Below are 12,553 nucleotides of genomic sequence, written 5' to 3'. Positions count from 1 at the left end.
TGGACTGGTTCGTGCGCCTGCAGCACGACGCAAGGTGTGTTCGCCATTTGTCTCTGGCGTGGGCCTGAATGGAAATACTAATTTCCAAGTTAAGATCTGGGAGCCGGGGGTCTGTTGGATCACGTGCCCTGATGTCATCCCGTTGCTCAATGAGCAACCGGGTGCCAGGGTTGACCGAGGGGGAGAAGTCCTTGCGAAGCCGGCAGGGATATGCTGTCTGGCTGCAGCGATCAGGATTTCCCTCAAGGTCGACTCGCCGCCACACGAGGTGGGGGGAGGGACCGTCTGGAGAGCCGCTTCAGTGGCTGCCGTGTAGGTGGGCCAGTCAGTTTTTTTGAAGTTGACGTAAGAGCGGGCAGCTCGGGGGGTCGAAGAGTCGACGGAGGAAGGGAGGTGAATCAGAATGGGCAGGTGGTCCGAGTTCAGGGCAACTTGAGGGGTCCAGGAGGTGTCGAGTAGAAGGTGATCGCTGATGATTGCGAGGTCCGGCGAGGAGGGTGGGCCGTGTGAGGGGCGGCGGGTATGGGAATCTTCGTTGAGGAAGGCGAGGGAAGAATTGGCAACGATATCGTCGACTGCGGCTCCACGCGCTGCGGCTCTTTGGTCGTCCGTGTGGGAGAACCAGGAAGGGTGATGGGCGTTAAAGTCGCCAACTATCAGACAGTCACCCGGTAAGGAGACTATGTCCGACAGTTCCGGGGAATATCCCGCGGGGCAGGAGGAGGCCGGTGGGATATAAACATTAATGATGCGGAGAGGGGAACCATTGACAGGAATGGAGATTGCCAAAGCCTCCATGGTGGTGTCGCCATGCAGGAGGGGAGAGATGTCTTGCCCGGTGAACGAGACGTCGTGGCGAATCAGAATGAGGAGACCGCCACCGTGACCGCGGGGGCACCCTTCACCCTTGCATATGTGCTGATTTAGCCGCCACCCCACTGCCGCAGTTTAGTCAAGTGGGCACCAAGTATGAAATGAGTAACAACAATCTAATTCTATGAAGGATGATCTAACCTTCGATGTACGAGGTCTAACATGCCGTACTCCAGTATAGGCAGCCGTCTGTGGCTGTAATGTTAAAAAAAAATCAAATGGAAACTAAATGTTCTGGATCACTCATGATTTGTACCGTTACGAGGCTTTAAGCTGGCGCTTGTTGATGAACGGCTAAATCAACGGCTCTCGTGAATGTAGATCATCACTCCAGGTCTCGCCTTACCCGAACAATCCTGATCCGATTCTCCACAAACTGAAATTACTGGCAACTATCCCATAGGCTTTGATGTCCTCACCAAGTGTGTTGTGCGCCTCCAAGTGTGGTTGGTCCCTGGAAACTAGCCCTAGACTGGTGTGATCTCTAAAGTAGTCTCTATGCTTTGATAGAATACTAGTCTCTTTCTTGCGTCTAAAGTAATCTCTCTCTTGCTTCGGTCTTGCGCAGACCATAGTCGGGTCTACGCTGTCTCCTAGGTGTGGTTGCATCTATTCGTAATGCTATGGCCAAGTCAGACACTTGAGTCGGCGCGGCAGTCGGACACTCTGACCTGAGCTGGGTTCTGACCCCGACAATATTCCGTCCTGCGGAAACATGCGTTGCACTATTACTTATCACCCGGGCGGTCAAGGGGCCAAATGTTCCCGCTTCGAATGCTTCTATGATTTTACAATAATAACTACATTAGCTATGGAGAAAGTAGGCGAACGGTAAGTAGCCGATACGCCACCCCTCTGAATACCTTGCCTAAGCAACCCAACTATCAAAGGTCCAAAATGCTGAGCTGCCAACGCTACGAGAACCCCAAGTCCTTGCGATGCTTGTGTCGAGTAAATGCGTAAAGTCTACCCAGATAGATGCGAATGATACGAGAATCAGGATTCAACACTCTTAGAACAACTTTTCAGGAACAAAATCCACACTCGCCCCAATTCCACAGCTAAATCACCGAATGAATCTTATCAGCGAAGCTGAAACTGGTTAATTACGGCGAGCACAATAGCGCATTTTTTTCCATAAATGAGAAAATGCGGTAAAAATAAGATAAAATCCCATACCCTCACCCTTCCTAGTTGCTCTTGCGCACGTTCCCAAGTTGGAGGTATGCGCGTGGTGTAAAGAAGCTGAAGCGAAGTTGGCGGAGAGGCAATTAAATTGTTTTTTTTTTTTGTTAGGAAACATCGCCTGGCAGCCTCGCCCATAACTATCGCAGAACTACTATGTTCCAACATTTTAGGACAATTCATACCTAGGTGTGAATGTCAGATTTTTTTGAAGAGCGATGCTACATGCGTTAGACTAGCAATAAACTTCCCAGATAAAGCAGTGATCATCAAAACAAATATAAACAATAGAATGCATAGTCTTCAACTTGATTATTGCGAATATTGCACAACCACAGATTGTGGCATATGTACTAGATTCTAGAACGACAGCTGATATTTAGCTCAGACACTTCAATATCAACTTTTTCCGTGCTGTGAAGCGTCAATAAGCCTAGCTATGTTGACGATAGAACAGATAGCATCTTTGCATACGAGGGCTACATTCAACTGACTTCAGCATTGTTAAAAGCACATAACCACGAACAAGTCGACATCCACTCCGAGATGCCAAATAAGAGGCGTCGGATGCCGGTTAGAACCGTCTTTGCTTTGTATGGACATCTTACTTTTGGTCGTCATGATCAACGGTAACAGTTTCAGCTTTTTTTCAAACCCTATAAATTGCCCTCAGCGGCGCTCAGTTATTGCCGCATCGCCCTGACCAGTTGTGTGCAAAATATGCATCAGCACATTCCTTTATGTTCTATTAGTACACCTTTCTAGCTTTTGTTAAATGCGATTTAACAGAAATTATTTACGATAAAAATATGATTCAACACATTTAATAAAATCATCGCTATAACGATCAAAATAAATATAAATACATACACCAAAAATGTAATAATATAAAAACAATACTAGATTAGGGAGTAGATAATTAAGTCGCATTGCTGGCAATGCGACTCTTTAGAAGTTCGTTTTCTTGCTTTACCGCTGACAAATCGTTCTTCAGCCGAGATAGCGCCTCGGCAATATCTTTACGTTGCTCCTGCGCGACCTGAGTAACAAGGGCTGGCTTTATTCATAAATTACATGATTATCGGACACAAATTACCATTCAGCACTTAAAACATAATTCACGACTAAACATGTATAAATTTATACATCATGGTGTCCAACATGATATATATGCTATAATAGCAGGTTAAATCAATATCGGTCGGGATAGATGCCTCCAACATGAAAACCTTCTATCACAAATCTCATCACAACCCGGTAGTATTGAACTGAGAAAAATATCAAATTAAAAATCGGCATTAGCCAACGAACATTATCTTTTTACACATTCTTCCACTTTCATCATTTCACCAACATGCATGAAAAACTTGCGTCACTTTACCACGACCAAATAAATAGTATTACAGTTCATCTGAACATTTAAATCCCATAACATTCATCAGTGGCTAAAAGGAGAGTTGACATTGCAGACTAACTTTTTATCTAACCTTTTTTATTGCTTAAGAATATTGCGTTAAAGAAATTATTTCTGCCATTTACTTGTTCGCGAAGATCAGCAGTCTTGCGCTTGATCACTCCAGTCTCCCTTAGGACGTCAACGATCTCGTTGCAGGCGTCGTGCATAGCTATGACGGTGCGGTACAGTCCCGTGCCTCCAGTCATCCAGGACGCCTGGGCAAATCATTTATAGGTGCAGCGTGGAGTCATTAATATAGTACGGTTCATAACGTTAAGCTAAATTTCCCCAAATGTACATGCTTTTGCACTTGACCAGGTTAACATAAATTTCAATTTAAGACCCTGGAGGGAGATTTACCAGATAAATACATGTATTTAAAACATCAATGTGAAGGTTTCTAATGAAATCATTTTCTATGAAACAACTTATGATGATGTTACAACTCGTCGTTCTCTTCGCCTGTTCAGCAGGTCGTAACATTTCATCTCACCTGGTACGACAGTTCTTCAACCACTGCAAAACTTCGATCAATTTTACCCTCAAGCGAATTAATTTCTTTTTGTAGTTTTCTGATATTTTGCAGTACTTCCTCCGTCACATGTCGCTGCTTGTGAACTTTCGCCGTTATGTCCAGGATTTGTTTCGTGTACACCGACCTGCAAAATTTCGAAGTAAAGTTTGGTTTTTGGGTGACCATTTCTAAGGCTGAGTTTAATAACGGTCTGGTGGGACTAAATTCGCATCCAAGATTGGCATACCGTATCACCGTTCCCTCAAATGTCATATCCTTATTATTAAATTTGGTTGTCTTTCAGGACGAATCGCCATTGCACTACGTAAAGGTTATGCTATCAATATTAATCATTTAAGCTTCTGGTCGCGTGGGTGAGGAAGGCAAACTACACACACACACACACACCTGTCGTCGCTAACATTGTTTATTTCATGATAATTGGTCAATATATGAGTTCCTTAGTCATTAAGAATTTTTACTTGAAAACCAATCAAGATATAACACTAACCTGCTAATAGCCTGGCCTCTGCCCTGAATTTTCTTTTCAATCGTTTCAGCCTGTGCCTCGATGACGGGGATGTCTTGCAAGAAGTCCTGACGTTCAGAGCGCAGCTTCTCAATCTCGGAAGTGAGGGCCTCAAATTCTGCCTGTTACAGAAGATAAGCTCATGTTGCATGATTGAACAGGAGTATTACGAAACTGGATAATCAGCTCGAGCCTCGAAGGAACTATAAAGAACAATTACAATTATATTCATGTATTCCAAAAGGCTCTCTTTTGAATGATTTTAGGAATGCACGAGGTTAAAATGGAAAATGAGCTTAAAACTAAAATATTTACACAGTATCGATAATATTAAAAACAAAAATATTCTAGTCACTATCACGTTTAAAGCATAAAATTACCGGCAGTCACGTATTCATACACTTCTTATATTAGAATACTTAACTGAGCAATCGAAAGAGGGGATGCAATAGGGATAAATCCTACGCCAACTATAACATTCTTGAACAATCCGGATTTGAACACACATATATGTAGTAATGAATAAATATGGGTACATTTAAAAGATCAATTGATTGACATGACCAAGTTGCTCGGACCTGTTGAGTAGTGACACTATTTTTGACTATCTCTATCTGCTCCTTGAGCGGAGCACAATGCTGCTCGAACTGCTCTCTGAGCTTTTCTGCTCGTGCTGGTGCTGCAGCAATGACCGACTCGAGCCGAGCCCGACTCTGCTCGTAGCTCGCCAACAGACTGAGGGAAACTTCAGCAGACTCGAGGGACTCCCGCACCTCACGCTCGCTCTCCTTTACGACCTCCAGCTCCGCCGACAACTGAATAGGTAATTGCAATGGTCAGGTTATTACTGGAGATTATTTCCATGAATGTAACAAGATAAAAACAAATCAACTTCACCTAAGGCGTAGTATGAATTTTTCTATGGAGGCTAAAAAGTTTTTCATAAGGCTTATTCAAGCTCATCAACAAACGTACCCGGTATCTATAATCATTATTGGAAAATAAATGAACTTACTTTCTCGTTCTGAAGAGCAGCTTGATGAATGACACTCAACTGCTGTCGTTCAGACTCTTCGAGCTGAGCAATTTCGGCGCGCAGCTCCTCGAGACTTTGCTGCTGCTCTTGAGGGGGCGGCTCATCCAATGAAAGGTTCATCATAGGAGACAGCGGAGAGAGCGGCGTCACGAGGCTGTCGGTAGATGGCGATATCACGTGCAATAACGGGTCCAAATTAGTGGTCAGCTTAGCACTCGAACGCACAGGCAGTGCCCCACACTGCAGCTGCCGGGCATGACTTGCCAAGATGCTGCAGAGGAGAAGACGGCTGTCAACCTGACCCGAGTCATCTCGCAAGACGCGCTTTAAACAAGCAGGGCGAGATAATGTACACTCTTCCGTGGACAGGAGCTTACGGGAGGCAGGTTGGGGCGATAGGCCAAGGGGCAGCGTTGAGCGAGACGTAAACGTCCGTAAATGACGAGTTTCACCAAGGGGCATCAGTAAGTTGCCATTCTGCTCAAATATAACAAGATGAAGACGTTCAAGGCAGTAAAATCGTACCCGGACATTTTTCCCACAATGCGAGAAAAAAAAAAACGATTTTCTTTCTATATTTCGTTCCTAGCTATTTATGATAAATTAATTATTAAGAGTGATGAAATTTCTGGGGGACGACTGCAACTGATTATTTAGCGCATTTTCTCATTTGTGTAAAAAAGGCGCTATTGTGCTCGTCACGTCCGTCCGTCCGTCCCTCCGTCCGTGACCACGTTTTCGTCGACGAAAAAATGCGCTCTCTGTCACTCACTGCAGTGAGTACTGAGTTATATTTTTTATTTAACAGAATAACTAAACATGAAATTTCATTCTTAATTCAGTTACCACAAACTACATACGATTTAAAACAACGTCATTTCACTGAACACAAATTAATCATAACCTCAGCGTGGCTAAAATGGTAGCCAGTTGATCGCTGTGTGATGATATCACTCAGAAATTTTGGCGCAATTTAACATTGAAAAATCTTAGGAAATAAGCTCAAGCATACCGGTACCGCTTTTATTGGTATTTTTATTAGGAAAACTTGCTACAGCCAGAGACAAAGGTGTTTTCTTCGTGTGATCACTATCAAAATCACTCAAATTACGACTACATCCATAAACGCGGTTATGCTTGCGTCTAATTGCAACAAGACAAAACTTCGCTAAAAACCTACTAGTTTGTCCCGCCGTTTGAGGAGAGCGTGGCGGCAGTGTGGGGGCAGCCAGGGTCGTGACAACGCCTGCCGCAGGTGCTGCTGAGCTCTAGCGAGCAGCACTCCGGCTGGGGCTTGAAAAAAGACGGAGAATATCTTCACACTCATCACATTTATAATTAATTCAAATATTCCTGATTTTAGTTAATTTATGACTTCGCTCATAGCTTATTAATTAGAAAAAATATGACTTTCGTGTCATGAGGACATTTTTGTTGCTCCTGCAAAAATTACGAGGAAGTTAGTAAATATTATTCATGAAGTTTTAGAGTACTAAAAAGTTTGTAAATATTATTTATGAATTTGTAGAGCACTATCGAGGATGTAAGTGATATTATTTATGAAATTTTAGAGTAATGAGGAAGTTAGTAACATCATTAGCTGGAAAAAATAGGGAGAATTTTATGAGCCTTATCATTTTTCTTAACACGAATTTAATCTGATCAAAAATCTATAAACCTACAGAGGTCTTCCCGCTGAACCTCGATGTCTTCTTTAGGGAGACGCTCCAGGAGAAATGAGAAGAAGCGCCGGACGTCAACTTCGTTGGGGTAGAGCAGCGACTGGTAGCCAAGGTCCCCGGTGTAGCCTAAAGCCTGGGTGGTAAGCACACTTCAGAGGGGAAAGTGCGTCTTCTGGCTTAGTAAATACAAGTGACCTCGCGCATTAAAGCAGCATTGCTTTGGTTGTGTCAGGTTGGCAGAATGTTTAGCTAAATGTCTCTTCAAATTAATGATTAGCTAAAAACATAGGAGACAGAAGATGATTCTAATCCATATCCTACTTTGTCTGCTTCCACATCACTTACAACGATTTTGAATGTCTATATTATACTCGGAAAAATTGGGTAATGGGATGAGATTTACAGCATACATCTCCGATGTAACTATTCACATCACTTTGTAAGGGATTGGATAGGATATATATTTTTCATTTTGTTTTAGAGAGAGTTTGACGTGACCTTAACCGAATAGCGGAACCTAGTTTAGTCTTGTGGTTGCCGTCGATGTGTAAGGTACGTCTCGTGTAAATAGGAACAGTGGAAACAGTGGATGCTAGGATTACTATCGTTTGTCATGCGTGCAATTTGTGTAAATATTTGTGTCAATTTTAATGCTCAAATTTCGTGCTTCTTATTATGATCAATATTTATGTACATGTCGATTCTTTGCTAGATATTTATTCTTGTTTGTTTATTTATTTCAGGAGTCTCAGTAATAGTCTTGATTAAAGAGAACATACCAGTTATAGTCATATCAAGTCATTAGTTCCCGGTGTTTATACTTGTAAATAAAGATTACTAAGAAACCTTGTTCTCACTGTGGCTAATGGATGGACCTATATGATCACTTGGCTGAATAATGCAGGGACGAAGACGGCTTGTTTTTCTTTTTGTCGGAGTGCGTCCCTAGTAACTTCAATATCTCCGAATATCAAAAGGTTAGGAACTCACTAAGCATTTACAAACTACCTAAATACATACAATGCAATGCACTGAAGATTACACGCAACCTAAATACTTACAATGCGATGCACTGAAAACGTAGCAATAAATATCAATGACGCTCAACCGACCTTAACGGCATCGGCGATGGCCGTGGCCGCTCTGAATCTCTGAGCGATGTTGGGAGGCAGCTTGTGGGACAGCGACGCAAACTGCTTAGCGTCGATCGCCTTCAGACACACCACGACGCCCTCCACCACCGCGCCCATCCCAAGCTGCGACAGCGACTCCACATCTTCCTCCAAGTCACTATGGCCAGAGTCTTGTTGTAAATTTCCCGTAAAGGAACAAGTCTAAAGTCAGGCATTGGTGTAAAATTTTCGTAATTTTTCATTATTGTTACTCAATGCTTTTTTTTGGAAAGCATTTAAACCTAGAAAATCCAGTGTGAGTGCACTCAGTCAACTTTTATAAAGCGAGAAGTAATTGAACTCAACTCAATAATTGTACAGGTTACTCACCAGCCAATAGCAGCAAGAGATGTGAGAATTATCTTGTCTACCTGTTCCATGCCTCAAACCTAAGGTATATCAAGGCACCAGTCGTCTGAATGTATTCCAGCATCACATAACCATTATTTCCTTGGAAATCACTTCGGTTTAGTACAGACGACAAGAAGATTTAATGGGAAATCTGCAACTTAATTTTCGATAGAAAGCCGTTTAAAAAATAAAATGGAACCAGAATAAGAACTTAAATTTGATGAACAAGTATTGATAACATGGCATGTAGCAAATTTTATCTGATACATCTCTAACCAAGTCGTTCTTATTTGATCAAATCTCCAATATTCGATCCATGGTATACAGTTTTGTTCCAATCGTTAACAGCATTTCTCACGATTTTGCCTGACCATGGATAGAATAAATAAACACTGCCAAATTTATCAATATTAAGCTCTAAATATTCAGGATCATCACTGCACTGGGTAGCCCAAGGGATCGTGCCGTGCCCCTTAACCGTTGCCAGCTAGCGACGGCACCCTGAGGGCATCCAAGAAGTTTGCATTGTAAAAAATAACAATTATTTAATTGGCTCGGAATACTGTAATGGTCTCATACGAAAATTAACATAGAGAAAGGAAAAGCACAAGAGGTAAATCCAATTATTCAGTATATTAAAGCCTCAAATTTGTGTTTGAGGCTAATTCGTCAGAAAAACTTACATCATCAGACTGTTCGGAAAGAGCTTTTATCAAAATAACATAGTAATTAACAGGGTATTTGCATTTTGGAAACTGTATCTTTACAGAATTCAAAATAAAACCTAATATTAATGATACAAATACAAGAATGTGTTGTCAAAATTTGAACGCAGGAGAAGTATACAACATAATGATGAGTTTGAAGCTATAAACAAACCTAAGTGTCTGTGAATTGATGGGGTTTCAAAATTCAATTTACAAGTATTACATTAGCCCAACAAAATACAAAATTACTTGGTATATCTTATTTCCCTGTATCTAGCAACATTCCTCAGAGTGGTGTCACGAATGGTGGCTTCATCAAAGAATCTGTGCAGTTTCTTTGAGCCCCGCCGCTTGGCTGGATCTTTATGACTGTTTGCTGGTGCTAAGTTGGGCATCAAACCAGCTTTCTTCGACATGGTTACAAGCTTTGTAAGTTTTGTTTGTTGAACGCAGCAAAGTCCTGTTATGCGACGAGGCAAAAGTTGTCCATTAGGACGAACAAATTGACTCAAAACAAGAACATCAGTGTGCTTCAAGTTGAGATTCAAGGCACACAATGGGCAAACTTTTTCATCATTTGGTTTGAAAACAACTTTACCACTATGAGGAGACTCGACATACTTTCCTTCAACAATGGTAGTGTTACCCTCTGTTGTTTTTTGAATCTCTTTCAAATGATTTCTAACAGAAGTTGAAAAAGAAGCATCTTGAGATGGAAGAAATTTCATTGGGTTGGATAAGAATGGAGAGTTTATATGAGATGAAATGTAGTTCACTCCTGTTGGCCCATTGAAGGCGATGGGCAATGTTACAGCTGTTTGCCGCCACAGGTGAAAGGCTCCAGCGACAGGCAATCTCATCTTCATGCAAATTCCGGACATGATGGTTACCTTCAATCTTCTTCAATAGAAGGTAAATGTAAAATGGCCACAGGATCTGCAAACGAAAAAGGAAATTATGATGTGAGAAATAAATTCTTATAAAGGCTTCAGTCATTTAGAAATAAATTTTCAATTTTTAAGTGCATTTTGTAGGTATTTTAATGGCAACAACAGTTCTTAGAAGAAGACGAAATTTCTGGAAAAATTCAACGCATGTTCTTGACATCAGTTGAACAGAATTGTTGACAGCATTGCCCATGATGTATTATCATAGAAAGTTGCTGAGTGTGCTGATGAACATGAAAATCAAAAGGAAAATGGAAATGAACAAAAAGAAAATTAATGTTATTACTAGTTTTCTTGGGTAAAATAACAGGTTTACCCTGTACTTGAGATGGATAATACCTCTTAACTGAGAATCTTTCCATTAAATTTTCTATCCAAAATCATATTTGATCATTCCTGAACCAAAGGGCTGTCAACATAAGGAAAACAGATGCAGACCATCAATTAACATAGTAACAACATTAGAAAAAATTCCTAATTGGCCTGTTTTTGAATGTTGAATTATTTTGATTTTATAATTTACAAGAAACAAAATATGGCCATTACCATACTTTAAAGACACAAGTTTACAGATTTTTTAATGTTTAATGCTTTTATCCTTTGAAACCATTGTGGAAGGCATGGGTGGTTAAGATTATTTTGCAGCACACATTTCATTGTTATCACTGTGTTTATACCTCCTTTTAAATTGTTTACTAATTTAACACAAAATATTTTACATTATTTTTAATTAATGGGAAGTAACAGCGGAGCAATGAACTAATGCATGTCAGAATGCTAAGTAAGGCTTTACAGATAAATACAATCAGCTTCTGTGAATATAATGCATCAGGATGCATTAACTACAACACCGTTGATATAATTTATAGTAACGGCCTTAGTAGCTTATGACTCCTTTATACCTACGAAGCACATCATTACCTCTATTCAAATTGTATTACAATTTTAGATCTTTTCTTTCATTTTATTATAATTTGCACTCCTCACTGCATGAGGTACTTAATATAGTAATTGTACCTCAATTGTAATTAGAACCACTATCCAGGTTTCATTTTTCTCTTCAATATTAGGCATAGATCAATTTGTTTTGAATTGACCACTTGCTGTTAAGTAGGGGACTAGTTCGTCTCACCTACATTAAAGCACCATTAATATAAAGGCATCTCTGAAAGGATTGCATTAACACTTTCTTCACTTGCACACAAATAATATAGCATAATGCACTTGATTATGACACATTCAGGACCTAATCTGAGCAGATAACTTTAGTTATGTGGACTATTAATACTCCACTGCGCCCTGATACCAAGGTGTAGCATCAATTAGGTCTAGAACTAAAAATTCAGCAGAGGGAACCATACCTGTGCAATTTGAGACATTTACACCTTCTTACGATTCTTATCACTCAAACCCAGTCCTGATCAAGGCTCTGAACATTCAGTCACTGCTTGAAAATTTGCTTATTCCTATGCGAGTGCCACAAACCAACTTGGATATGCCAAGATAGGCCTTGTTTCCATATTAGATTGGCAATGAATTTAGAGCATCCCATGCAAAGAGATAGACAGCTTCTCAGAATATGCCAAAACTAGCCTCTTTGAATTTGCTTAAATTGTTTACCTAAAGAGATGCTGTAAATCATTTGCCACGCAGATAATGGTATCCTAGGTATCCTACCCTTCATGTACATTCAGTCTATTGCTAGTGCTAGCTATGCAAATGACAAATTGGAGGAAAGTGTCATAGTTTGCAAATGGGGGATGCCACCCCCAAATGGGGGAACTTAGACCATCTAATGTCAGCCCTGACGGGGTAACATAGACCGGCTTGGAAGTTAATATAAAATTACCATATATAACATATTTTATGTTTGACAGCCTATTTATGTTTTTTCTTTAGGTTTCAGACTCTACAGAGTCTTATATATTGTAATTTTAACTTAATTTCCAAGCCAGTCAATATTTACCCCGTCAGGGCTGCCATTAGGTAGTCACATTTCCCCCATTATGGAGCGGCGCCCCCCCATTTGCAAACTATGACACTTTCCTCAAATTTGTCATTTGCATATGTAACTAGAAGAGTTCTACTACAATGCACCAAA

General features: G+C 40.8%; 1 protein-coding gene across 1 annotated transcript; it reads right to left on the bottom strand.

Moving 5' to 3' along the window:
- Positions 1 to 2,910: 2,910 nt before the first annotated feature.
- LOC108668304 (coiled-coil domain-containing protein 22 homolog) lies at positions 2,911 to 9,746 on the bottom strand. Its single transcript, XM_018155492.2, has 10 exons — positions 8,778 to 9,746; positions 8,388 to 8,565; positions 7,276 to 7,408; positions 6,774 to 6,886; positions 5,573 to 6,070; positions 5,136 to 5,372; positions 4,540 to 4,679; positions 4,008 to 4,173; positions 3,598 to 3,729; positions 2,911 to 3,097 (listed from the first exon to the last, which is right to left on the bottom strand). The coding sequence occupies exons 1-10, from the start codon at positions 8,825 to 8,827 to the stop codon at positions 2,978 to 2,980; spliced, it is 1,767 nt and encodes a 588-aa protein (XP_018010981.1). The 5' UTR covers positions 8,828 to 9,746; the 3' UTR covers positions 2,911 to 2,977.
- Between the last annotated feature and the right edge of the window lie 2,807 nt (positions 9,747 to 12,553).

This window comes from Hyalella azteca, unplaced genomic scaffold (assembly GCF_000764305.2).
Source record: "Hyalella azteca isolate HAZT.00-mixed unplaced genomic scaffold, Hazt_2.0.2 contig14641, whole genome shotgun sequence".
Taxonomy (NCBI): domain Eukaryota; kingdom Metazoa; phylum Arthropoda; class Malacostraca; order Amphipoda; family Hyalellidae; genus Hyalella; species Hyalella azteca.
Note: the sequence above shows the minus strand (reverse complement) of the source record. Positions and strands in the feature narration are given on the sequence as shown.

Coding starts and splice junctions, on each gene's coding strand:
- LOC108668304 (XM_018155492.2), bottom strand. CDS start 8,827: ATGGAACAGGTAGACAAGATAATTCTCACATCTCTTGCTGCTATTGGC. Junction 7,409..8,387: donor CCATCGCCGATGCCGTTAAG/GTCGGTTGAGCG, acceptor CTTACCACCCAG/GCTTTAGGCTACACCGGGGA. Junction 6,071..6,773: donor TCAAACGGCGGGACAAACTA/GTAGGTTTTTAG, acceptor ATATTTGAGCAG/AATGGCAACTTACTGATGCC.